Genomic DNA, 26,648 nt, shown 5'->3' on the forward strand with positions numbered 1-26,648 from the left:
GGGTAGAAATTCTCCCTTATGCCCTGATATTTTCTACACGCTGTGAGGAAGTGCATCTCTGTCTCCACCACTCCCTGACTGCAGTGAGAGCATATCCTGTCCTCTCTTGGTAGCCGGGTCTGCCTGTGTCTACCTTTTTCGATCGCCAGGCTATGTTCACTAAGTCTGTACATTGTCAAGGTTTTTCTGAGTTTGCTATCCTTTACCATGGTCAGGTAATCAGCCATGTTGTATTGTCTGTTTAGGGCCAAGTAGCAATTGAGTTTGCTTTGGGTTTTTGTTGTTTCTGCCCAATATGACAGATATTTTTCCTTTTGCTTAGCGACGATTGTGTTGGGTCGAATTCTTTGTGTTACACTGTCACTGTCCTGGGGCTCTCTCTCCCCTCTCTCTCACCCCCCCCCCTCTCCCTGTTATCTCCCCCCCTCTCTCTCTCTCTCCTCTCCCTCTCTGATTCCCTCCCTCTCTCTCATCAAATCGGGCGCAGCGTAAAACCGGCTGGCGATTGGCTAATATTCCCTTTCCCGTTACGGGCCGAGACCAATTTCACCCCCAAATCCCCCCCCCCCCCTGTTAATCCTTTTAATATTGAGTTCACTTTCTGTGCTGGTTTACTTGAGTCACTTCAGCTGGTCAGCAATGGGCTGTCCTGAGCAGAAGCTCCTCCAGCGCCCAGAGCGGGATATCGGCGTCAGCTCCGCCCCGGGAGGGCGGCTGGTTTGGGCGGAGCGGAGCGCCAGTCCCGCTATAAGAGAGGTTGGAGCCGGGGAGCTCGGCACTCGGCACCGGGACATGGAGAATTCGCACTCCCGCCTCTGCCTCGCCCTCCTCGGGCTGCTGGCGCTCTGTCCGCCCGCCGCGCCTTTCCCCAGCGGGGCTCCGCTCACAGTCTGCGGGACCATGGCCCCCGGACATGTGGGCATCAGCCCCCAAACCGGCCCCTCACCCTACACCATCATGGTCACAGACACCGGCACCAACTCTGTGGAAGGTAGGACTGGGCTAGGGTCAGTTGCTGGTCTGGTGGATGGGCTGGGGTCAGTTGCTGGTCTGGTGGATGGGCTGGGGTCAGTTGCTGGTCTGGTGGATGGGCTGGGGTCAGTTGCTGGTCTGGTGGATGGGCTGGGGTCAGTTACTGGTCTGGTGGATGGGCTGGGGTCAGTTACTGGTCTAGTGGATGGGCTGGGGTCAGTTGCTGGTCTGGTGGATGGGCTGGGGGCGAGTCCCTGGGCTGGTGGATGGGCTAGGGGTCAGTTCCCGGGCTGGTGGATGGGCTGGGGTCAGTTCCCGGGCTGGTGGATGGGCTGGGGTCAGTTCCCGGGCTGGTGGATGGGCTGAAGGCGAGTTCCCGGGCTGGTGGCTGGGCTGAAGGCGAGTTCCCGGGCTGGTGGCCGGGCTGAAGGCGAGTTCCCGGGCTGGTGGCCGGGCTGAAGGCGAGTCCCCGGGCTGAAGGCGAGTCCCCGGGCTGGTGGCTGGGCTGAAGGCGAGTCCCCGGGCTGGTGGCCGGGCTGAAGGCGAGTCCCCGGGCTGAAGGCGAGTTCCCGGGCTGGTGGCTGGGCTGAAGGCGAGTCCCCGGGCTGAAGGCGAGTTCCCGGGCTGGTGGCCGGGCTGAAGGCGAGTTCCCGGGCTGGTGGCCGGGCTGTAAGCCTGTGCTGTAATTCTGTAATGCGAGTAGAGGTGCTGCAGCACCCAAACTGGGTGGGGTGGTGGTCATTACAGCACAAGTTTCATTATAAATTCCTAATGTAGGCATTTTATAAATAGGTGGGTGGTGGGGGAGATTGATTGGGAAATGTGTGCAAATGTTTCAATAGAATATACATGAGCATCTATTGAGTGCATGTTGTGCTGTTTTGAGAGTCAATAAGGAGAAACTGTTTCCAGTGGCAGGAGGTTCGGTAACCAGAGGACACAGATTGAAGGGAATCGGCAAAACAACCAGAGGGGAGATGAGAATTTTTACGCAGCGAGTTGTTGTGATCTGGAATGCGCAGCCTGAAAGGGCGGTGGAAGCAGATTCAATATAGTAACTTTCAAAAGGGAATTGGATAAATACTTGAAAAGGAAAAGTTTGCAGGGCTGTGGGGAAAGAGCAGGGGGAGTGGGAATAATTGGAGAGCTCTTTCAAAGAGCTGGCACAGGCACGATGGGTCAAATGGCCTCCTTCTGTGCTGCTAGATTCAGTGACTATGATCACTATTTGATACAGGCAGTTCAAAGTGTAAAATGTTGCTTTGTGTGTGGGCCGTATCGCACAAACTCTCAATTGTCCCAGGGTAAGGGGGCTGTATTAGAATAGTTTCTGCCAACCGTGTGCTCATCATGGCTGGGAATTAACTTTTTTTGCCAGGTATTCTTGGCTGCTTTCCCACTTGACGATTAATGCTGTTTCACTGGTTTGCATTTAATGATGAACCAGAAAATTGTGAAATCCTTCTCCTGTTCCAATCAATCATGGGCAACATTCTGGTCGGTCAATCAAACCCGCCCCTTCTCTTCCTGCCCCTTCTCCACACACCCCTTCTGTGCTGGGAAGTGGAGAGTCTCCATTTGGGGTGTATTGTCTATCTCATTACATGTCTAGTTTTGCACCAAGAGTTTTTCCTGCATTGACCTGTGGTTGAAGGTCTGATTCCTTCAGGACTCTGATTTGAAATGTAAATTATATTTCTATAAACTGCACATTCCAGTTAATTGAATGTTGGTCCTTTTTTAAAAAAAAAATGCAATTTCCACTTTTTTTTAATGTATTCAAATTGGTTTCATTTTAAAACTGGAGGTTCGAGGTTCTTACTCCCTGTGGGGACGGGAGCAGGGACTGCAGGGAGGATGAGCAACCTGGCCACAGCACCGTGGAACGGGGGGCCATTCAAGAGGGGGGAGTAACTAGAAATGTTGTAGTGGTAGGGGATAGTATTAGGGGGATAGATAGAGTTCTCTGCAGCCGAGAGCGAGAGTCCCGAAGGCTGTGTTGCCTACCCGGTGCCAGGGTTAAGGACATCTCCTCTGGGCTGGAAAGAAACTTGCAGTGGGAGGGGGTGGATCCAGTTGTCGTGGTCCATGTTGGTACAAACGACGTAGATAGGACTAGGAAGCCGGTTCTGTTAAAGGAGTATGAACAGCTAGGGGTCAAATTAAAAAACAGAACCTCAAGGGTAATAATCTCTGGATTATTACCTGAGCCACAAGCGAATTTGGCTAGGACAAATAAAATTAGAGAGTTAAATGCGTGGCTCAAAGACTGGTGTGGGAGAAATGGGTTTTGCTTCCTGGGACACTGGCACCAGTACTGGGGCAGGAGGGAGCTGTTCGGTTGGGACGGGCTTCACTTGGCCAGTGCTGGGACTAGAGTCCTGGCGGATCATATAACTAGGGCTGTAGAGAGGGCTTTAAACTAACTAGTGGGGGGGAGGTTCCTAGAAAGCAAATAATAAAAATGACAACAGAGAAGGTCATAGACTTAGGTAGCAGTGGGGAAATTAAAAACCAGAGCGTGTCAGGAAGGGGCAGAAGGTATGGAGTAAAAGGTAAAGTAATAAAAAGGGCAAAAGCAGGAACTAAGTGTCACAAAACATATTTGAAAGTTCTCTATCTGAATGCACGTAGCATTCGTAACAAAATAGACGAGTTAATGGCACAAATAACTACATATGGGTATGACCTTGTGGCCATTACAGAAACATGGCTGCAGGGTGACAATGCCTGGGAATTAAACATACCAGGTTATTTAACGATCAGGAAGGACCGGCAGGAAGGAAGGGGAGGTGGGGTGGCTATGTTAATAAAGGAAGGAATCACTGTAATACAGAGAAATGATATTTGGTCAAAAGATCAGGATAATGAAACAGTTTGGATGGAGGTAAGGAATAATAAGGGGAAAAAAACACTAATGGGCGTAGTCTATAGGCCTCCGAACAGTTGCAACTATGTTGGACGGAGTATCAATCAGGAAATAGTTGAGGCTTGTAATAAGGGAACATCTATAATTATGGGGGATTTTAACTATCATATTAATTGGACAAATCAAATTGGGCAGGGCTGCCTTGAGGATGAGTTCATTGAGTGTATTAGGGATGGGTTTCTTGAGCAGTATGTAACTGAACCGACCAGGGGGCAAGCAACCTTAGATCTGGTCCTGTGTAACGAGACAGGATTAATTAAAAATGTCCTAGTGAAGGATCCCCTTGGAATGAGTGACCATAACATGGTTGAATTCCATATTCAATTGGAGGGTGAGAAGGTTGGATCTCAAACAAGCGTGCTAAGCTTGAATAAAGGAGACTATGAAGGTATGAGAGCGGAATTGAGTAGAGTGGATTGGGAAAATAGATTAAAGGGTAAGACGATACATGATCAGTGGTGTACATTTAAGGAGTTATTTTACAACTTCCAAAAAATATATATTCCACTGAGAAGAAAAGGGTGTAAAAGAAAAGACAGCCATCCGTGGCTAAGTAAAGAAATTAAGGATAGTATTCGACTAAAAACAAGGGCATATAAGGTAGCCAAATCTAGTGGGAGGATAGAGGATTGGGAAAACTTTAAAAGACAGCAAAAAATAACAAAAAGATTGATTAAGAAAGGGAAGATAGATTATGAAAGTAAATTAGCAAAAAATATAAAAACAGATAGTAAGAGTTTTTATAGTTATATAAAAAGAAAAAGGGTGGCTAAAGTAAATGTTGGTCCCTTAGAGGATGAGACCGGGAAATTAATGGTGGGAAATATGGAGGTGGCAAAAACACTGAATGAATATTTTGTATCAGTCTTTACAGTAGAAGACACTAAGGCCTAGAAATTCGCTATCGCCGCGCCAGGTCTTTAGTGCCCGAAAGTTAGCGCACGCCCGGATTCCCGTAGCGCCCGCCTGAAATTCAGTTGCAGCGCCCCAAGACGGAGGCGGGCGCTATTGCAGGGTTTGGCCGCCTCTGCTTGGGGCGCTGAAAGTCAATTTCAGGCGTCCAGCTGCCGCAGCGCCACCCGATGCGGTGCGGCAGGCTGGGGTACTGCAGGCCTCCTCCTTCTCTTAAGGAGGAGCTGCCTGCAGCCGTGAGATCGCCGCTGGATTCCCCCGGCAAATGAGCCCGGCACCACGGAGAAGTGCCGGGCTCGCGGGGGTCAGAGACCAATGCCGCGGGGGGGGGTGGTGTGGGAGTCCGGGGAGGAAGGTGCGGCCAGGCGGCCGCCGGGAAAGCGGCCGGCCGCACCTCCACCTTTACGCCCCGGCCTCTCGGAGCTGCAAGGCCCCGTTTTACAAACGCTCTTTGCGGCCGCTACGGGAGAGGCGGCCGCAACTGAATTTGGGCGTCGGGCCGGCATCGCGTTGGAACCGGGGCGCTGCGCACACCGATGACGTCATCGGTGCCGGCGCAGTGCTACCGGCTAACGCCGAATTTCGCCCAGAACTGAATTTCAGGCGCAACAACACTTCCAGCGCAAAACACCTCCTCAGGCGCTAAGTGGGCGCAAACGCCACTGAATTTCTAGGCCTAAGAATATCCCAACACTGGACAAACAGGGGGCTATGGGGGGGAGGAGCTAAACACGGTCAAAATCACTAAGGAAGTGGTACTCGGTAAAATAATGGGACTCAAGGCAGATAAATCACCTGGACCTGATGGCTTACATCCTAGGGTCTTGAGGGAAGTGGCGGTAGGGATTGTGGATGCATTGGTAATAATTTTCCAAAACTCCCTGGATTCAGCAAAGGTCCCGGCAGACTGGAAAACTGCTAATGTAACACCCTTATTTAAAAAGGGCAGTAGACAGAAGGCTGGAAACTATAGACTGGTTAGCCTAACATCTGTGGTAGGTAAAATTTTGGAGTCCATTATTAAGGAGACAGTAACAGGACATTTGGATAATCATCATTTAATAGGACAAAGTCAGCATGGTTTTATGAAGGGGAAGTCATGTTTGACAAATTTTCTGGAGTTCTTTGAGGAAGTAACATATAGGGTGGATAAAGGGGAACCAGTGGACGTAGTGTATTTAGACTTCCAAAAGGCATTTGACAAGGTGCCACACAAAAGATTATTGCTTAAGATAAAAAATCACGGGATTGGGGGTAATATTCTGGCATGGATAGAGGATTGGCTATCTAACAGAAGGCAGAGAGTTGGGATAAATGGTTCATTCTCAGAATGGCAATCAGTAACTAGTGGTGGTCCACAGGGGTCGGTGCTGGGTCCCCAACTCTTTACAATCTATATTAACGATTTGGAGGAGGGGACCGAGTGTAACATATCAAAGTTTGCAGATGATACTAAGATGGGAGGGAAAGTAGTGAGCGAGGAGGACATAAAAAACCTGCAAGGGGACATAGACAGGCTAAGTAAGTGGGCAGAGATTTGGCAGATGGAATACAATACTGGAAAGCGTGAGGTTATGCACTTTGGCAGGAAAAATCGTAGAGCAAGCTATTATCTTAATGGCAAGAAACTGGAAAGTACTGAAGTACAAAGGGATCTGGGGGTCCTGGTGCACGAAACTCAAAAGGTTAGTATGCAGGTGCAGCAAGTGATTAAGAAGGCCAATGGAATGTTGGCTTTCATTGCTAGGGGGATAGAATATAAAAATAGAGAGGTATTGCTTCAGTTGCACAAGGTATTGGTGAGACCGCACCTGGAATACTGCATACAGTTTTGGTGTCCATACTTAAGAAAAGACATACTTGCTTTCGAGTCAGTGCAAAGAAGGTTCACTCGGTTAATCCTGGGGATGAGGGGATGGACATATGAGGAGAGGTTGAGTAGATTGGGACTCTACTCATTGGAGTTCAGAAGAATGAGAGGCAATCTTATTGAAACATATAAGATTGTGAAGGGGTTGGATCGGGTGGATGCGGGGAGGATGTTCCCGATGATGGGTGAAACTAGAACTAGGGGGCATCGTCTTAGAATAAGGGGCTGCTCTTTCAAAACTGAGATGAGGAGGAACTACTTCACTCAGAGGGTGGTAGGTCCATGGAATATGCTGCCCCAAAAAGCTGTAGAAGCTACATCATTACATAAATTTGAAACAGAAATAGACAGTTTCCTAGAAGTAAAGGGAATTAAGGGTTATGGGGAGCGGGCAGGAATTTGGACATGAATCTAGGTTCGGATCGGTCATGGCCCTGTGGGTAGCGGAGCGGGCCCAGGGGCCGTGTAGCCTGATCCTGCTCCTATTTCGTGTGTCTAATTCTGTTAGATTCAGGAGATGGTTCTGTGATAGTAGATTGGCGGTTAGGATCAGATCAGCCATGATCTTATTAAATGGCGGAGCAGGCTCGAGGGGCCGATTGGCCTACTCCTGCTCCTATTTCTTATGTTCTTATGTTCTTAAATGTTCCTCTAATTCCTTCCCCATTTCCAGGCCATCTCTCCCCACCCCCACCCCCCCCCCCGCCCAGTTCTATTACTTGACAAACTCCAGATCAATTTGGTTTTGATGCCTCGTGTGAATTTTCTTCTCCTCTGTCTCTCTCTGAAGGATTCTTTTCTCAGCATCTCTTTTTTACCCCAAGACCTAGCTGAGGTCAAGAATTTGCTACGTGACACTTTTGTAAAGATCAATCTGCTTCTTGGCAGTGTTAAATCCGTGAATCTTGAGGTATGGTGTTCTTCAATAAATAGATGGAGACTGCAGATTAACAATCAACAGGTGTTTACTGGATGAGGGTAGTCTAAAAACTAACAGTACAGATCCCTACTCAGGGTTTATATACAGGTGTGGTCACTGCCGGTACTACAGTATACAGGAGCTGTAAAAGTAGTTCTCCTCTTAAAGGTACATACACTACAATTCCTCCCCTTTTAGATTAACAATACCATAACATTAAATTAACAGTTAACACTTTTAATATGCACTTTAACTGAAATAGTCCATTTTATAGATTCAGTCTTTGGGGCGGCTTCCTGATCCTTTCTGGATAGCGCCTTTCCTGAGTGCCTTGCTCTTGATGCGGAGGCGATTCTGGCCCCCTGTCGTCGGTTAGTTCATCAGCTTCCGATGCTACTGTTTCTGGGGTAGATGCTACCAGTATGTCGGGTTCATCACCAGGTACGCAAGACATGGGGTTGACTTGTTCTTGTGATGCTAGGATCTGGTCGACATGGCGTCTCACAATGTTCTCCCCAACATCCACTGCGTACATTAGTGGCCCCTGCCGTGTGCATATCGTTCCTGGTTGCCATTTCTCTGTTCGGTAGTCGCGGGCCAAGACCGGTTGTCCTACATTGAAGCTCCTTGTCGGCTTCTCATTGATGTGCTGGAATTGCTTATTCTCAACATTTCTTCGTACATTTGGTCTGAGCAAATCCAGACGAGATCTCAACCTTCGGTTAAAGAACATCATGGCCGGGGTCTGGTTGGTAACTGCATGTGTCGCATTTCTGTAGGCTAACAGGAAATTGTCCACCTTATGCTGCAGTGGAATGTCGTTGTCGCACATGGCCCTTATTGCCTTTTTAAAGGTTTGTACGAACCTCTCAGCCAATCCATTTGTGGCTGGATGATACGGGGCGGATGTGTAATGCCTTACCCCATTCCTTCTCATAAATTTCCGAAACTCTTCGGACACAAACTGTGGTCTGTTATCGGAGCAGATCTGTTCTGGCAAGCCGTTCCTGGCAAATATGGTCCGTAGGACTGCAATCGTTTTCTCCGTAGTGGTGGAGGACATTTTGATCACCTCAGGCCATTTCGAGTGCGCATCCACTGCTATTAAGAACATTAAGTCCATGAATGGACCAGCAAAATCAATATGCACCCGTTGCCATGGAGAGGAGGGCCACTCCCATGGGTGTAGAGGGGCATGTGGTGGTGCATTTTGGACCTTCTGGCATCCTGAGCAGCTCTTTGTTAGGTCCTCGATTTGTTGATCGATCCCCGGCCACCACACATAAGCCCTAGCAAGGCTTTTCATTTTCACCCCTCCCAGATGGCCTTCGTGAAGCTCATTGAGCACTCTCTCCCTTAACTTGGGTGGAATTACCACTCGGGATCCACACATCAATGTCCCCTGGCATACTGACAGCTGTTCTCTTCTGGATGAGAATGCCGGCAACAGTGAGTCGCCATGTGTTGACCATCCCTTCACCGTCAAGTCATAAACCCGAGACAGTGTCGGATCATTTCGGGTCGCCTTCTCTATATCCGCGTTAGTTACTGGCAAGCGTTCAATTATAGTTGAATAAAATGTTTCGACAGGGTCCACTGCTGGTGCTTCCTCCGCAGTAGGCAGTGGCAGGCGTGATAGCCCGTCAGCATTTCCATGCTGTTTCGTGCCGTTATACTCTATTTCATATTGGTTCGCCCCTAGAAAAAGGGACCATCTTTGTAGCCGTTGCGCAGTCATCACCGGAACGCCCTTCTTTGGATTAAAGATGGAGACAAATGGTTGGTGGTCAGTCAGCAAGGTGAACTTCTGCCCATGCAGATAGTGGTTGAACTTTTTCACTCCCCATACTAGGCTGAGGGCCTCCCTGTCAATCTGGGCGTCGTTGCGCTCGGCTGAGGTTAGTGACCGAGACGCAAAGGCTACTGGCCTCTCCAACCCGTCTGGGAATTTGTGCAACAGCACCGCTCCAATACCATAGGGTGATGCATCACACGCCAACCGAATTGGTAGTGCTGGGTTGAAATGAGCCAACACCTCTTTTGATGTGATCAATTCTTTGCACTTCTGGAAAGCTCGTTTACATTCGTCACTCCACTTCCATGGTACCCCCGTTTGCAGTAGGGTGTTCAGTGGGTGTAATACTGTAGACAAATTTGGTAAGAACTTATGGTAGTAGTTCACCAGCCCGAGGAACGACCTCAGTTGTGACACATTTTCCGGTGCTGGAGCCTTGACTACTGCCTCAATCTTTTCAGGGGACTTATGTAACCCCTCTTCATCAATAACGTGGCCACAATACGAGACCTGCTTCTGGAAAAACTCACATTTGTGGCGATTAGCTCGTAGCCCATATTCCTTCAATCTAGTGAGCACCTGCTCCAGGTTGGCAAGGTGATCACTGTCATTTTCGCCCGTGACCAGGATGTCGTCCAAATAACACTGGGTCCCCGGAATCCCTTGCAGGACTTGATCCATTGCCCTTTGCCAAATAGCTGGAGCTGATGCTACCCCGAACACCAGCCAGTTGTATTGGTAGAGACCTTTATGAGTGTTGATCGTGAGGTATTGTTTCGAGGTTTCTTCTACCTCCATTTGCAAGTACGCCTGGGCCAGATCAATCTTAGTGAAGCGTTTTCCTCCAGATAGCGAGGCGAAAATATCTTCAATCCGCGGAAGCAGATATTGTACAGTGTGAAGGACTGGGTTCACTGTCACCTTAAAGTCCCCACAGATGCGAACCTTCTTTGGTTCCCCAGGCGTATTACTCAACGACCTCTTCATTACAGGAACGATGGGTGTAGCCCACTCGCTCCAGTCCACTTTGGACAGTACTCCTGAACGTTCCAAACCTTCCAGCTCTGCTTCGACGGCTGGGCGGATCGCATAAGGCACCGGTCTGGCCTTAAACTTTGGGCTTGCATTTTCCTCTATTTTGATCGTCGCTGTTATGCCTTTGTGTTCCGAGTCCCTCCTGGAACACTTCTTGTGCATCAGTTAGTATTTTTGACAGTCGTCCGGGTGTGACGTCGTCATCCTTTTTGGCCTCTACCGTCAGTGCCCGTATGGAATGCCAATCTAACTGTATTTTCCAGATCCATTCACATCCTAGTAGTGGTGGTCCTCCATCTGGCAATACATATAGATCCATTTTTGGTGTTTCCTTGCCGTTGTATATCACGTTCACCCTTATTTTTCCTTTGGGGTAGACTTTTTGCCCCATGTACATCTTCAAGACAATCTCTGTATCTCTCAAGGGTATATGTGAGAATAGCCGCTTGTAATCCCTTTGGTTTATGACTGTTAGGGCTGATCCTGTGTCCAATTCCATTTTCACTTGGACTCCGTCTATATTGAGCATGACCCAGATAGTTTGGTGATCCTCCATTTTGATTACATTATGTAGTTTCAGACAACCCAGCTCCTTGCTTCCGGAGTCTGTGTCACTTTTCTGTTCGTCTGAACTACTCTCCGTCACCTTATGTACCTTTTTGTACTTCTCCTGTGGAGATTTCATGCTGCTGGTTTTCTTTCCCGACCTGCAGACTCTTGCTATGTGTCCTGCTTTTCCACACTGTCTGCTCACTTGGTCCTTGAACCAACAATCCTTCTGGTCGTGTGTTGTTCTGCCGCAGCGATAACACTTCACTGCTCCATATGACATTTCATTGGTGCCATATTCTTGCGGTCCCCGTTGTATCTCTGCAGCGCCCAGTGCGGCTGCTTCGTGTGATACTGCCATGCTGAAAGCCTTGTCCAGCGTAAGATCCTTTTCTGATAGAAGTCGTTTCTGGGTTCCTTCACTTTGAAGCCCACGCACAAACTTGTCCCTTAACGTATCTGCTAGTCCCATTCCAAACTGGCAGTGTTTCGATAGCTTGCGCAGTTCCATTAAATACTCAGCATTACTTTCGTCTTTATGCTGGTTCCTTTTGTGAAACTTAAATCTTTCTGCTATCAGCAGCGGTGTGGGGTTTAAGTGGTCCTGTAGGATTGCCACTATGCTTTTGAAATCCTTATCCACTGGCTTCTCTGGGGTTACTAGGTTTTGCAGTAAGCCATACGTTTTTGCACCCATGGAATTCAACAAAACCAGTGCTTTCCTGGCATCTGGCACTTCATTTGCCTTGCAGTACACTTCAATGCGTTCCACATATGTCGCCCAATCTTCGACTTCATTGTCGAACGCTGTGACACTGCCACTCTTCGGCATTCCTGGGTGTGGTTAGACTGGCTAAAATGGCGCCTCCCGCGCTCTCCCTTCTTCTCCTCCGCTGGCTCAAAATGGCGTCTCCTGCGCTTCCCTTTCTTCCCGCGCTCGCCCTTCTCCGCTGTGGCTTCAAAAATGGCATCTCCCGCGCTCTCCCTTCTTCTCCGCGGCTCAAATGGCGTCTCCCGCGCTTCCTTTCTTCCCCCGCGGACGCTGCTCAGCCCTTGAGCCCTGGCTGCGCTCTGCGCGTTTTCCTGTGCGCCTCTCTCGTTGCCGCCGCTCGGTCCTGAACCCCGGCTGTGCTTTACCCTCTCTCTTTTTGTTTTCCGTCGACGCCGCTCGGTCTTCAACCCCCGGCTGCGCCCTGTGCGCTTTACCCTCTCTCTTACCCCGTCGACGCTGCTCGGCATTTTCTGTGCCGTCGGTCGGCTCCAGCCGCCGCTGTCCGGGAAGGGTCTGCGCCGTACCTGTTGCCAGCCTGTTGCTGGATCGTCGTGGCTGGAGAACCAAGCCCAGCTCTCAACAGCCTCCCCTGCGATGCTCACTCTTTGCCGGATGACTGGGCGGTTGCTCGTGGTCGACGCCCGTGCTTCTGGCCTCGACTTTCTTCCACTGTCCTCCAGGAGCGAATCCCTGGGAGGAAATGCAGAGTTGCAGGTAGGTTCGAATCGACCTCGTCGCCACTGTTAAATCCGTGAATCTTAAGGTATGGTGTTCTTCAATAAATAGACGGAGACTGCAGATCAACAATCAACAGGTGTTTACTGGATGAGGGTAGTCTAAAAACTAACAGTACAGATCCCTACTCAGGGTTTATATACAGGTGTGGTCACTGCCGGTACTACAGTATACAGGAGCTGTAAAAGTAGTTCTCCTCTTAAAGGTACATACACTACAGGCAGTATTGCAATGAGGTGGTGATGCTGCTGTTGCCCACACAGCTTCATATTTACAATCGCAAAATACTGCGGATGCTGGAAATCTGAAATAACAGCGGAAAATGCTGGAAAAACTCAGCAGGCCAGGCAGCATCCGTGGAGAGAGAAACAGAGTTAACGTTTCAGGTCTGGGACCCTTCATCAGAACTGGAAAAAGCTGGAGATGTAACAGATATTAAGCAGCTGCAGGGAGGGGGGGGGGGGGGGCAGGGGGGTTTAGGAGGGGAGGAAGGAATTGAAGGAATATACTGTGCTTTTGTAAGAGGCAGGAAAGATAAAATGTTGCAAATGGGAGTGGCAAAATAATACAGCATGAAAAATGGGGGCAGGGGTTATAGTTTGAAATTGTTGAACTCGATTGTTGAGGCCAGAAGGCTGTAAAGTGCCTAATCGAAAGATGAGGTGCTGTTCCTCGAGCTTACGCTGAGCTTCATTGGAACAATGCAATAGCCCGAGGACAGAGAGATCAGAGTGGGAGTGAAGCTTCCGGTCGCCTGTCACTTTAATTCTCTGCTTCCTGTTCCAATGAAGCTCAATGTGAGCTCGAGGAACAGCACCTCATCTTTCGATTAGGCACTTTACAGCCTTCTGGACTCAACATCGAGTTCAACAATTTCAGATCATAACCTCGGCCCCTATTTTTCATGCTGTATTATTTTGCCATTCCCATTTGCAACATTTTATCTTTCCTGTCTCTGCACCGGCTTAATATCTGTTACATCTCCAGCTTTTTCCAGTTCTGATGAAGGGTCCTGTGGTGTATGTAACCTGTACCACCTTAAGAGACTACCTTAAGAGATGGACTACTTTCTCTTGGCTACTGTATATTGTAGTACCGGTGGTGACCACACCGGTATATAAACTCTGTGTAGTAATTTGCTAAGCAGTTCAGCCCTGACCTTCGATTAGTAAAGACCTGTTTAAGTTATTCTTCTTGTCTGTGTCCAGTGATTTAGAATAAGCATATCTGGGACACTCAGACTCAACAGGTCCCAGACCTGAAACGTTAACTCTGTTTCTCTCTCCATGGATGCTGCCTGGCCTGCTGAGTATTTCAAGCGTTTGCTGTTGTTATTTCAGATTTCCAGCATCCGCAGTATTTTGCGATTGTAAGACTTGAGTTATCCAGTTTCAAGGGTCAGATTGTCTGGGTTCAAGGTTGCAGTTTTGACATCCCCACCCCACTCTACAGAATTCAGCCCAGGATCTGTTACTGGTCCAGGAAGTGCATTAAATTCTTATCGCTGTCGCAACAACGCTTACAGTGCATTTGTACGCAATTATATTAATCTCAAATAGGGCGAAAACTTTTCTAAAAAGTTGGTTGTGAAGCAATCTGGTTGAATTGTTGACCGATGTGGTGTAACGCAAGATCCTCAGTAACTCAGGCTGTTTGTGGGTGGAGGGGTGGGTGACATTTTCACTGGAGGGGGAGCAAAACAGGCGGTGGTGGATCAGCCGCCCGAGAGACCCGCCCCCCCCCCCCTGCCCGAGAGACCCGCCCCCCCCCCCCTGCCCGAGAGACCCGCCCCCCCCTGCCCGAGAGACCCGCCCCCCCTGCCCGAGAGACCCGCCCCCCCTGCCCGAGAGACCCGCCCCCCCTGCCCGAGAGACCCGCCCCCCCCTGCCCGAGAGACCCGCCCCCCCCTGCCCGAGAGACCCGCCCCCCCTGCCCGAGAGACCCGCCCCCCTGCCCGAGAGACCCGCCCCCCCCTGCCCGAGAGACCCGCCCCCCCCTGCCCGAGAGACCCGCCCCCCCCTGCCCGAGAGACCCGCCCCCCCTGCCCGAGAGACCCGCCCCCCCCTGCCCGAGAGACCCGCCCCCCCTGCCCGAGAGACCCGCCCCCCCTGCCCGAGAGACCCGCCCCCCCTGCCCGAGAGACCCGCCCCCCCTGCCCGAGAGACCCGCCCCCCCTGCCCGAGAGACCCGCCCCCCCTGCCCGAGAGACCCGCCCCCCCTGCCCGAGAGACCCGCCCCCCCTGCCCGAGAGACCCGCCCCCCCTGCCCGAGAGACCCGCCCCCCCTGCCCGAGAGACCCGCCCCCCCTGCCCGAGAGACCCGCCCCCCCTGCCCGAGAGACCCGCCCCCCCTGCCCGAGAGACCCGCCCCCCCCTGCCCGAGAGACCCGCCCCCCCCGCCCGAGAGACCCGCCCCCCCCGCCCGAGAGACCCGCCCCCCCCGCCCGAGAGACCCGCCCCCCCCGCCCGAGAGACCCGCCCCCCCCTGCCCGAGAGACCCGCCCCCCCCGCCCGAGAGACCCGCCCCCCCCGCCCGAGAGACCCGCCCCCCCCGCCCGAGAGACCCGCCCCCCCCGCCCGAGAGACCCGCCCCCCCCGCCCGAGAGACCCGCCCCCCCTGCCCGAGAGACCCGCCCCCCCTGCCCGAGAGACCCGCCCCCCCTGCCCGAGAGACCCGCCCCCCCTGCCCGAGAGACCCGCCCCCCCTGCCCGAGAGACCCGCCCCCCCTGCCCGAGAGACCCGCCCCCCCTGCCCGAGAGACCCGCCCCCCCTGCCCGAGAGACCCGCCCCCCCTGCCCGAGAGACCCGCCCCCCCTGCCCGAGAGACCCGCCCCCCCTGCCCGAGAGACCCGCCCCCCCCTGCCCGAGAGACCCGCCCCCCCCTGCCCGAGAGACCCGCCCCCCCCTGCCCGAGAGACCCGCCCCCCCCTGCCCGAGAGACCCGCCCCCCCCTGCCCGAGAGACCCGCCCCCCCTGCCCGAGAGACCCGCCCCCCTGCCCGAGAGACCCGCCCCCCTGCCCGAGACCCGCCCCCCTGCCCGAGACCCGCCCCCCCTGCCCGAGAGACCCGCCCCCCCCTGCCCGAGACCCGCCCCCCCCGCCCGAGAGACCCGCCCCCCCCCGCCCGAGAGACCCGCCCCCCCCCGCCCGAGAGACCCGCCCCCGAGACCCGCCCCCCCGCCCGAGAGACCCGCCCCCCCCGCCCGAGAGACCCGCCCCCCCGCCCGAGACCCGCCCCCCCCGCCCGAGAGACCCGCCCCCCCCGCCCGAGAGACCCGCCCCCCCCGCCCGAGAGACCCGCCCCCCCCGCCCGAGAGACCCGCCCCCCCCGCCCGAGAGACCCGCCCCCCCCTGCCCGAGAGACCCGCCCGATGGACCCGCCCCCCCCCCCCCCCCCCCCCCCCGATGGTTCTTTCCATTGAAGACAAATGGAAAGTAAAGTCGGTGGGGTGTGTAATAGGGGGCTGGTCAAGTACAGGCAGTTTGCACATCTCCTCCCACATGCTTCTCTGACCTTGCCCCACCCCACCCTACCTTGGTGACCTTTGCTCCTCAGACACTGGCCTATTCCTTGTTCCCTATTCTTTCTCATTCACCATTGGCTCCTTTCAGCCATCATACCTCAAGCTCGGGAAGGAAAGAAGGGAGATCTGAAGTCTTGATGGTTTTCTTTACCTTTTCTTGCAGTGCTGTTCCTCCAATTTCATCTACCTACCCTTCTCTTTCCCGCTGTCTTTATAAAAAAATTTAACGTCTTCATATGACGCATCCTGAGATATTTTCTGATGTGAGGGATACTTTATTACATTGAATGTACGGCACAGAAACAGGCCATTCGGCCCTCTGCTCGGTGCCGGTGTTTCTGCTCCACACCAGCCTCCTCCCACCCCTCTTCATCTCACCCCATCAGCGTAACCTTCTATTCCTTTCTCGTGTGTTTATCCAGCCTCCCCTTAAATGTATCTCTGCTATTCGCCTCAACCACTCCCTGTGGCAGCGAGTTCCACATTCTCACCACTCTCTGGGTAAAGAAGTTTCTCCTGAATTCCTTATTGGAATTGTTGGTGACTATCTTATATTGATGGCCCCTAGTTCTGGTCTCCCCCACAAGTGGAAACATCTTCTCTACGTCTACCCTATTGAAACCTTTCATAATCTTATAGACCTCTATCGGGTCACCCCTCAGCCTTCTCTTTTCTCGAGAAAAGAGCCCCTGCCTGTCCAGTCTTTCCTGGGGCATATATCCTCTCAGTTCCGGTATCATAGGGAACGGTAGCATAGTGGTTATGTTATTGGACTGGTTAATCCAGAGGTCTGGGCTAATGATTGGGAAAGATGGGTTCACATCCCACCACAGCAACTGGGGAATTTAAATTCAGTTAATTAATAACCTAGTATCAGTAATGGTGATCATCTGACTGCTGCATTGTCATAAAAGCCCATAATGTCCTTTTTTAGGGAAGGAAATCTGCTGCTCTTACCCAGTCTGGCCTATATGTTGCAATATAGAGTCATAATGGCACAGAAGGAGGCCATTCGGCCCATCGCGTCTGTGCCGGCTCTCTGTAGAGCAATCCAGTCAGTCCCATTCCCCCGCTCTATCCCCGTAGCCCTGCAAGTTTATTTCCCTCAAGTGCCTATCCAGTCTCCCCTTGAAAACATTGAGGCCTAGAAATTCACTGGCGCCCCGTTTGGGGTGCCAGTCTCGCCTGGGCACCGGAAGTCCCGCCCCGGAAGGAGCCGCTTGCACCAGCCCGATATTCAGTTTCAGCGCCCCAAACGGAAGCGGGGCGCTGCTCGAGGCACAGCGCGCTGCGGTACTGCAGCCCTTCCTCCCTTTCTTAAAGGGGAGGGGCCTGCACCAGCGCGATCAGAGATCGCGAGTGCCGGTAAAAGAGCCCGGCACCGAGGAGAAGTGCCGGGCTCTTGGGACACAGCCGGCACTGCCTTGGGGGGGGGGGGGCTCAGGAGGCCGGGGACGGTGGCGCGAGGAGGTGCTGGCAGGTGGCCAGCGAAAAAAATGGCCGCCCCGCACCTCCCCTTTAATTAGCGCCACTTGCCGGTCAGCCCCCCTGAACCGGTCGCAATTTGCGACAAGCGCTACAGCGGGGGGCGCAACCAAATATTGCGTGCGGGGCGGTAGCGGGGCGCTGCACACACAGATGATGTCATCGGTGGTGGCGCAGCACTACAGGCTAACGCCGCCATTAGCGCCCCGCTAAATTTCGCGGGAGGCGTGGCCAGTGGCGCTAAATCCACTAAGTGCCCTCTTTGGGCGCTAACTGGTGGCGCAGCCCACCGAATTTCTAGGCCTGAGTGTCTCCGCTTCCACCACTTCCGTCAGCAGCGAGTTCCAGGTCCTCACCACTCGCTGCATAAAAAAGTTTTTCCTCACATCCCCCCCTGTATCTCTTGCCCAAAACCTTAAATCTGTGTCCCCTAGTCCTTGTACCATCAACTAGTGGGAACAGCCTTTCCCTGTCTAGCCTATCCAAACCTGTCATAATCTTGTACACCTCTATCAAATCACCCCTCAACCTCCTTTGCTCTAATGAAAACAAATCCAGCTTCTCCAACCTGTCCTTGTAGCTAAGATCCCCCATCCCCGGAACCATTCTGGTAAATCTCCTCTGCACCCTCTCAAGGACCTTCACATCCTTCCTAAAGTGTGGTGACCAGAACTGGACGCCATACTCCAGTTGTGGCCTAACCAGCGCTTTATATGGTTGACTCTCACCTGCCCTTTGAAGTGGCAAGCCACTCGGTGATGGGCAATTGGAGATGGGCAATAAACGCAGGCCTTGCCAGCGACGCCCGCATCCCGTGAATGAATTAAAAAAAGAAAAATCATCCTTGTAAAGTCTTTTTGCACCTTCTCCAGTGCCTCTATACCCTTTTTGTAATGACTGAGACCAGAACTGTGCTCCCAAGTATATGAATGCAGGTATTTGGGTGTCTGGCCTGCCCTCTGTGCCCATTAATCTTTTTTACGTGAAACAACTTCTTGTTAAATTCTGTTTTATCGTGTGACTAGTTTCCGGCAAAGCAGTTAGTTTCTTACAGATTTGATGGGGCGTTAGCAGTAAAAAAAGGAAATGTACTTACCAAAAAACATCTCCTGTTCCTTCTACAGTGAAAATAATGGGCTCACCCTACCGAGGCATCCTACTGCAAGCACGGGAACCGAATAATGACACTGCGATCGGTACGTGGTCACCGCCACCAGTGAATACCAAAGCTTTAACGGTACAAACAATTTGTCTATCAATACTGCATTTATAATTTAATCTAAACTGTCCCACCGTTTCAAGATTCAGTCAAAAAAGGAGCTTTTGCTCTTGCTGTAGATGTTGACACATTGGTGCTTTCGTGTCTTCCCTTGGAGAAGAGCATGAAGTAGTGGGAAGGATTTGCGGGCTGGTTAACAGTCTGACAGGTCACGACGTGGCCTTTCTCACCCCAAAGTCGGCTGGTATAAAGATAAAGAAAGACTTGCATTTCTATAGCGCCTTTCACGACCACCGGACGTCTCAAAGCGCTTTACAGCAAATTAAGTACTTTTTGAAGTGGAGTCACTTGTAATGTAGGAAACGCGGCAGCCAATTTGTGCACAGCAAGCTCCCACAAACAGAAATGTGATAATGACCGGATAATCTGTTTTAGTGATGTTGATTGAGGGATAAATATTGGTCAGGACACCGGGGAGAACTCCCCTGCTCTTCTTCAAAATAGTGCCGTGGGCTCTTTTACATCCACCTGAGTGTATAATTTCTTCAAGTTGTAAATTGTTGTTGGAGATTATAAAAATGTAATTTTTTACATTATTTTTTCTTTTTTTTCTTTCTTTCTCTCAATCCAATCTTTCTCTCTCTCTGTCTCTCTCTCTGTACCTGATTTGACTCTAATTCACCTTATTTCCTTGTCAGTTCTTCCTTTTAATCTCATTGGTTAAGGAGATAAACGGCTGGGTCTATTCAGAGGGATTTGGGGGTCCTTGTACACAAATCACAGAAAACTAACATGCAAGCAATTAGGAAGACAAATGGTATGTTAGCCTTTATTGAAAGGAGGTTTAAGTATAAGAATAAGGAAGTCTTGCTGCAACAATATAGGACTTTGGTGAGACCACACCTGGAGTACTGTGTATATTTTTGTTCTCTTTACCTAAGGAAGGATATACTTGCCTTAGAGGCGGTGCAACGAAGGTTCACTAGATTGACTCCTGGGATGAGAGGGCTGTCCTATGAGAAAAGATTGAGTAGATTGGGCCTATACTCTCTGGAGTTTAGAAAAATGAGAGGTGATCTCATTGAAACGTATTACATTCTTGGAGGGCTTGACAGGGTAGAGACTATTTCCTCTGGCTGGTGAGACTAGAACTAGTGGTCATAGTCTCAGGATAAGGGGTCGGCCATTTAGGACTGAGATGAGAAATTTCTTCACTCAGGGTTGTGAATCTTTGGAATTCTTTACCCTAAAGGGCTGGGGAGGTTCAGTCATTGAGTATATTCAAGACTCCGATCGATAGATTTTTGGGCACTAAGAAAATCAAGGGATATGGGGACCGGGCGGGAAAGTGGAGTTGAGGCAGAAGTTCAACCATGATCTTATTGAATGGTGGAGCAGGCTCGAGGGGCCGAATGGCAGAGCAGGCTCGAGGGGCCGAATGGCGGAGCAGGCTCGAGGGGCCGAATGGCGGAGCAGGCTCGAGGGGCCGAATGGCGGAGCAGGCTCGAGGGGCCAATTGGCCGACTCCTGCTCCTATTTCTTATCCTATCGTTCACCAAGGCCCCATTAGCAGTTTGCACTTCTAGCAAGTTACAGGGCAAAAATGTTTTGAGCTGAAGATTGAGGGCACGCTGCGAGATGCCCCACTCCAGCAAATTCTGGCCCATTGAAACTCTATGCATTAACTTCTTGCATTACATTCCTGCAGTGCTTCAGCAGGGACAGCAGTGCGATTACTCATTCGAACACTAATTTGAAAAACAACGTCACCACTTACATCTGGAACCTACCAACTTCAGAGAATTGCAAACCTAAAATGGTATTTGTGTAAGTATCTTGCTGCAGGTTGACCCTGAATTTTCAAAACCCAGAAATGACGAGGTGCTCCAATGACTGTGGGCAACCATTTGAAAGCTACACCGTGAATCTTCTCCCCCAGAGAAATGGCACAAAAACTGTCTGTTTACACGGTTTCTCCGGGGTTTCTACCCTGTGGAAATTTGAGTGCCCCAGCCTTTGCTTTGGATGAGCAGGCAGGTCTAGCTTCTGCCCAAACTGGACACTACCCAACTTGCGCCCGCTCCCAGGTTAGACTGAACCCAACGCTGTGTGGACTTGTGCATTAAGAACAGTCACTTGGGTAAGGTTCTGTGCCTGTAGAATGGCACATGGCAAGAGTTTAATATCTTGAGAGAAGAAAAATTCAGGGGGGAAAAAATATTCAAAGACCATTGATAGAGGGTTTTTTTAATTTATGAAGAGGTTTGATCGGGTCGATGGAGATAAGGGGGATGATTTTCACTCCGAAGTCGGGAAGGAGGCAGGACTACATCTTTCGGGGTTGTAGTCCCGCCTCCATCAAGATGCGGCCAATCCACACGATTGTAACTTGATTGACATTGTTGAGCCTGCCCAGCGGGCTCAGCAGGCCAATTAAGGGCCACCCGGCAACAGGTGATGTCACAGACTGAAATTTCATCTGTCAAGACGTTTTGACAGATGAAATATCAGCGTTTCACAGCTGTTTGAAGCTGTCAAACACTGACAGTCTTACTTCTAATATGAGTCCTTCTCCACAGACTCAGTTAGAAATCTCTCCGGCACAGAAAGCTGAAGGCTGTCACTTTTGACAGTTCGCAGCCATTCTGCTTTCTGTGCCGGTGAGATGAGGGACTCCCGAGACCTAAAGGAAGGAAGGCTGAAAAGGTAAGTACAGGTAATTTAAACTTCTTTACACACTTTAGACACACCAAACACACTTACCTTTGCACTCATGCACCCATCACTCACCTGAACACCGACATCTCGACCCCTCCAAGTCCTTCAACCTGACGGCCCGACTCCTCTAACTTGGCGTGGTTTGGAGCCGTCGGGAATCCTACACTTAAAGGTTTAAAATAGGGATTAGGCTAAAAACTGCCCGTTAACTGCCTGTTAACAGGCAGTTAATTGTCACTAATCCCTTCCCGCCTCGGGTAGGCGGGTCCCAGTGCGGGGCGGGTACCCGCCTCCTTTGAAACTTGCATGGAGGCGGGTTGGGGGCGGGATGGTGTCGGGGTCCCCGAATTCGGGACTTTAACCCCTCGCACGCTTCCAATCCCGACTCCACGGGTCAGTTAAAATCGAGGCCCTTAAGGTGTTTGCACTTGTGGGAGAGTCCAAAACTAGAGGCCATCAATATAAGACAGTCACTAATAAATCCAGTAAGTAATTCAGGAGAAACGTCTTTACCCAGAGAGTGGTGAGAATACCACTAGGAGTGGTTGAGGCGACTAGCATAGATGCATTTAATGGGAAGCTAGATAAGCAGATGAGAGAGGACTAGAAGGATATGTTGCTAGGTTTAGCTGAAGTAGGGTGGGAGGAGACTCGTGGAGCATAAACACCGGCACGAAGCTGTTGGGCCAGATGGCCTGTTTCTGCCCTGAAAATTCTATGTAATGGGGGGTGGAGAATAGAACAGGAGGGTGTGAGTGACGGGTTCCTACAATTACAGTCTTTGGACTGAGGACAGTACTCCATCCATATCCAAGGCACTGGGCAAAAAAAGGGACAGTGTTAAACCCAATTCTCAGTTAGTCGTATCTCTAGTAATATTTTAACTGGTTGCTGATTCCTTATTAGTGGTGGGAGGGGAGTGTAAGCAGATCTACCAGGAGCATCTCAAGCCATGCAGTAACCTTGTTACCAAAGCAAAATCCAGGCAGTACTAAAACATTTTGCAGAAAACTGCTCCCAATTCAAAATCTTTGGAAGAAATCTACCATCTACTGTGCTGCAAGCAGTGCAGCATGGATTTATATACAATAGACTGGATGTTGGGCAGGTCTTCATTTCCCAGTGAGCAGTGAGCCTCTGGAACACATTGCTGGCTGGTGCGGTGAGTGCGGACTCTCTGCCTTCAAGAGGGAGCTGGACCGGTTCCTGACTGGGGCAGAGATCGCATCAGAGAAGATAAGTGGATTAACCGACAACACTTTGTCTGTGTGATCTGGTGGACTGGTTTCAATCACCTGAGGGGGTCGGAGAGGAATGTTATCCCTTCTTGACCCTTGGTTTTGTGCCTCTACCAGGAGATTACATGCAGCGGGGAGGAAGTATCTATTCATGATGCTGTGGCCATGATGAGGCAGGCTGGGCCAGGCTTGGTGGGCCAGCTGGTCTTTTCCTGCCCCTCAATTTTGTATGTTTGGAGAATGTTTGTGATATTTAAGCCAATGACTGCTTTCTATTACAGAGCGACTGTTGCCGAGAGCAAAGCTGTTTATTGGCTAAAAATACGCTCCCAAGAAATCTGTGAGTAATCATTATTAATTCATATCTTTTAACAGAACTGAGCAAAATTAATTTCATCAGCTGTGAGGTGGGGAGATTTGTATTGGAGTTTTGACAGCAATAAAATCATTGCTTAAAATCTGTATCTACTGGGTGGAGGAAGGAGATGGAGAAAAGATGAATGAAATAAGGTGACCAGCTGAATAATCTTTTCCCCACTGCACTGGACCATCTGTTCCCAGTGGGTAGTTAAGGGGTGATTGCACAAGTGTTATTGAAGACTAAAATAATACGGGGTAGATCTTGACTTTGTGCATTGCTCTGTGATCCAATTGCATTCCACAAAAACGACCTCCAGCTTTAAGACACCTCATCAATGCTTGGTCCAGTAACACATAAAGCCTTTTGTGGGTCATTTAACCCACTTGCCCAGCGGCAATCTGGCTGGATCGGATTGCCCCCTTCCCCTCCCACTTTACACACCACACGATTTTCACTTTCCATCGGAAGTCCGTGGAAAGTATAATTGTGCTGTATGTAAAACGGGGAGCGGGAGGGGGATAATCTGAAGCCCCTCCGTTTCCTTACAGCTTGGGTTACAATTACAGAAAATGCTGGAAACACTCAGCAGGTCAGGCCGCGTCTGTGGCGAGAGAAACTCGAGTTAACGTTGTGACGAAAGGTTATCGACCTGAAACGTTAACTCTCTCTCTCCCCCCAGATGCTGCCTGACCTGCTGAGTGTTTCCAGCATTTTCTGTTTCTACTTCAGATCGCCGCAGTGCATCGCTTTTGTTTTCTGTTTACAATAACCACCCCCTACATTTTTAGTCTTTACAGCCGCAGAGACTTCCAACTCTGTGAACCCGCTTTTGCATTTAAAATACATCAACCCGATATAACTCGCTCTCATATCCTTGCTGTAGAAAAAAATGGTCATAGAAATCTTTAAATTGCCAGAATGTTCTGGTTGTGTTCCGAGCCTCATTTGCCCTGTACGGACAGAAATCATAGGTTGTGTGAGCACATCTCCCTGATGATGCAGGCCCAGCAGATGAGGCATTTCTTCTATTTTTTGATTGGTGAGGTTATTCGTATTTCTTTCCCATTCCTATTGGTAACTGTTTAGTAGATTTTTAGAATACAAAATTTCTTCGTTGCTGTATAGTGTCAGCCGTGGCCCAGTGGGTCGCACTCTCACCGGAGTCCGACGGTCGTGGGTTCACAGTCCCACTCCAGAGACTTGAGCACACAATCCAAGCTGACACTCCCAGTGCAGTGCTGAGGGAGTGCTGCACTGTCGGAGGTGCTGTCTTTCAGATGAGACGTTAAACCGAGGCCCCGTCTGCGCTCTCAGGCGGATGTAAAAGATCCCGTGTCATTAATGGAAGAAGAGCGGGGGAGTTCTCTCAATATTTATCCCTCAACCAACATCTAAAACAGATTATCTGGTCATCATCACATCGCTGTTTGTGGGATCTTGCTGTGCGCAAATTGGCTGCCGCGTTTCCCACATTACAACAGTGACTACACTTCAAAAGCACTTCATTGGCTGTAAAGCGCTTCGGGATGTCCTGAGGTCGTGAAAGGGGCTGGAGAAATGCAAGTTCATCCTTTAAAGTATTGATGGTTATTGCACTGACTCAAATTTTATAGGGAAAAATCGGTTGCTATTGTAATTTTTAAACGAATCCTGTCTCTTTTTTTGTTTTATTTTATAGCTCGAACTTGTTCCGGTTCCGTGAAGTGCATGTCTGGATTTGCTGTGCTTGCCACGTTCATGGTTTGGCCTCTTACTGCATTCTGAGCAGTAACACCGTACTCTGCACAGCAATGTAATGTACATTGTATTTGAGGTGGTTAAAAATGGATTCTATTCTGCAAATGAGCACATAATTAAAGGCCAAATTCTCAAACCAGTCCTAAGGCATCACTTTTTAACCCACTTCTACCGGGAGTTTAAGATGAAGGCACTACCGGCTCAATAACTTGCAAACACATGGGGGGACATCTGGTTTTATACATGTGTAAAAATTATTCTGACTAACTTTGACTTGACATGATGTAAATGGAGAGTGTTGTGTCATCAGACTTTAGCAAACAAAATTAAACTATCACTTTAGGTATCATTACTGTCACAATGAAGACAGCTGTTAATTGTGTCTCCTTTTTTTCAAAAAAGGAAATCTTTATTGAATGTGACTACCAGCTTTAGGGTGGGAAGAAAATATACTCTGGGGCTGCTTAGGAAACATGCACGGTTAAATTTTAAAAAAATTCTTGAAGCTTGAGTTATAGATATCCCGGCACCTGCCTAAATCAGCTAAGGCAGGCGACTCTTAAATATCAGTAGATCATCTTGTATTTCCCCCATACCCCCCTTTATTGCTGACCTCCAATATTAGGTCTGTGCACCTGGTATTACTGCTTTCTAGCCTATCGGACTTGCTGTGGTTTGAAACACTTGCACTGATCAGATGGGATGCATTCCAAGACCGGATCGTATTTTAAATAAAGTTAGTTCGCCTGTTCACTGGGAGGTACAAATTGGAAGGGAAGAATAGAAGTGAGCCACTTCATTCCTTTGCAGTGCTCAAGGGGAATAAAATGGGGTGGGGAGGCAAGAGAGGAGATGGGACAACACAAAGTCAAGAGACCAATGGTAAGAAAATTATGGGCGGAGAAAAAAAAACATGCAGATATCTCTGAAGGATATTGGGTTCGTTTACAGATGGTTCTTGGAACCTTTGACCATATTTGAACCTCCTTGAATTGGGGTGGGATATGTTTTATGTTGTTCTTGTTGCTACTTTGGAATAAAGATTTTTCACAAGTTTTTACCCGTAGTTTTTTTTTGTGAAAGCTTTAAAGAAAACACCCAATCGCAACACAGGCAATATATCGATGAATCCAAGTTTGGGTAATGTTGTGGTGAAAATAAATTCACATCTAAACCGTGTAAAAGTAAAAAGATGCAGTTTATTATCAGAGCTCTGGGAGAAGAGTCTCAGACCCCGCGGTCTGTGTGAGCACCTTCTCGTTCTCTCTTGGTTGGTACAGCTTTTTATTCTATTTTCATCCAAGCACATTGTATTACAATAATCACCTGATCACATATGGATTCTTTTCAGTATTAATAAAGGTTAGTTACATCTTACTATGCCTTTGGTGACAGGTCAAATTCCCATGACCCCTATATTCTGCTGTGTCTACAATTTTTAGCTAAAGCAGCACATTCCTTATCGGTTACGCAAAACGCGCATATTCTGCCTGGTCCCACAACTGCGTCCTATCTTGGTTTTTCGAAGCTTCTCACATTGTTCTTTGTTTAGTTTCGCCTCTTTACGTAAGTCCATTTTTATTGTGATATTTCTTATCTTATTCACTTTCACATAACCCCACTCCTTTGTTCTGAGTTTAATTTTGCTGGCATCACTTAATTAGTGGTCACCTCGGCTGTCCGAATTCTGAGAGGGTTCAATTTAACCCCTTCAATACAATAGCTAATTAATCCTCCCCTGCAATGATTCTGGCGGTTAGGTCCTCGTGACCCTTCTTGGTCTGCAATACTGGGCTGCAGGTCATATTTGCTAGGCTGAGGCTTCTTTAATAATCTACGCAAGCCATTTTGTTTCTTTATGTTACTACTTTAAGTTTA

The 26,648-nt window shown here is 49.9% G+C and overlaps 1 protein-coding gene across 1 annotated transcript; it reads left to right on the plus strand.

Moving 5' to 3' along the window:
* The first annotated feature begins 645 nt into the window (after positions 1 to 645).
* On the plus strand, positions 646 to 25,826 carry LOC147111407 (putative defense protein 3). The gene is made up of 5 exons (XM_085998371.1): positions 646 to 991; positions 18,622 to 18,734; positions 20,425 to 20,543; positions 22,954 to 23,012; positions 24,712 to 25,826. Exons 1-5 carry the CDS (start codon positions 793 to 795, stop codon positions 24,795 to 24,797), a joined length of 576 nt encoding a protein of 191 aa, XP_085854497.1. The 5' UTR covers positions 646 to 792; the 3' UTR covers positions 24,798 to 25,826.
* Positions 25,827 to 26,648: the final 822 nt, after the last annotated feature.

Source organism: Somniosus microcephalus, chromosome 10, assembly GCF_052327205.1.
Source record: "Somniosus microcephalus isolate GS21.2 chromosome 10, FLI_Smic_1.0, whole genome shotgun sequence".
NCBI lineage: Eukaryota > Metazoa > Chordata > Chondrichthyes > Squaliformes > Somniosidae > Somniosus > Somniosus microcephalus.

Bases quoted from the DNA above. Each gene is read 5' to 3' on its own strand.
- LOC147111407 (XM_085998371.1), top strand. From the start codon at position 793: ATGGAGAATTCGCACTCCCGCCTCTGCCTCGCCCTCCTCGGGCTGCTG. The intron at 992-18,621 runs GTAGGACTGGGC...TTCCTTCTACAG, and splicing joins CGGCACCAACTCTGTGGAAG to TGAAAATAATGGGCTCACCC. The intron at 20,544-22,953 runs GTAAGTATCTTG...TTTCTATTACAG, and splicing joins AAACCTAAAATGGTATTTGT to AGCGACTGTTGCCGAGAGCA.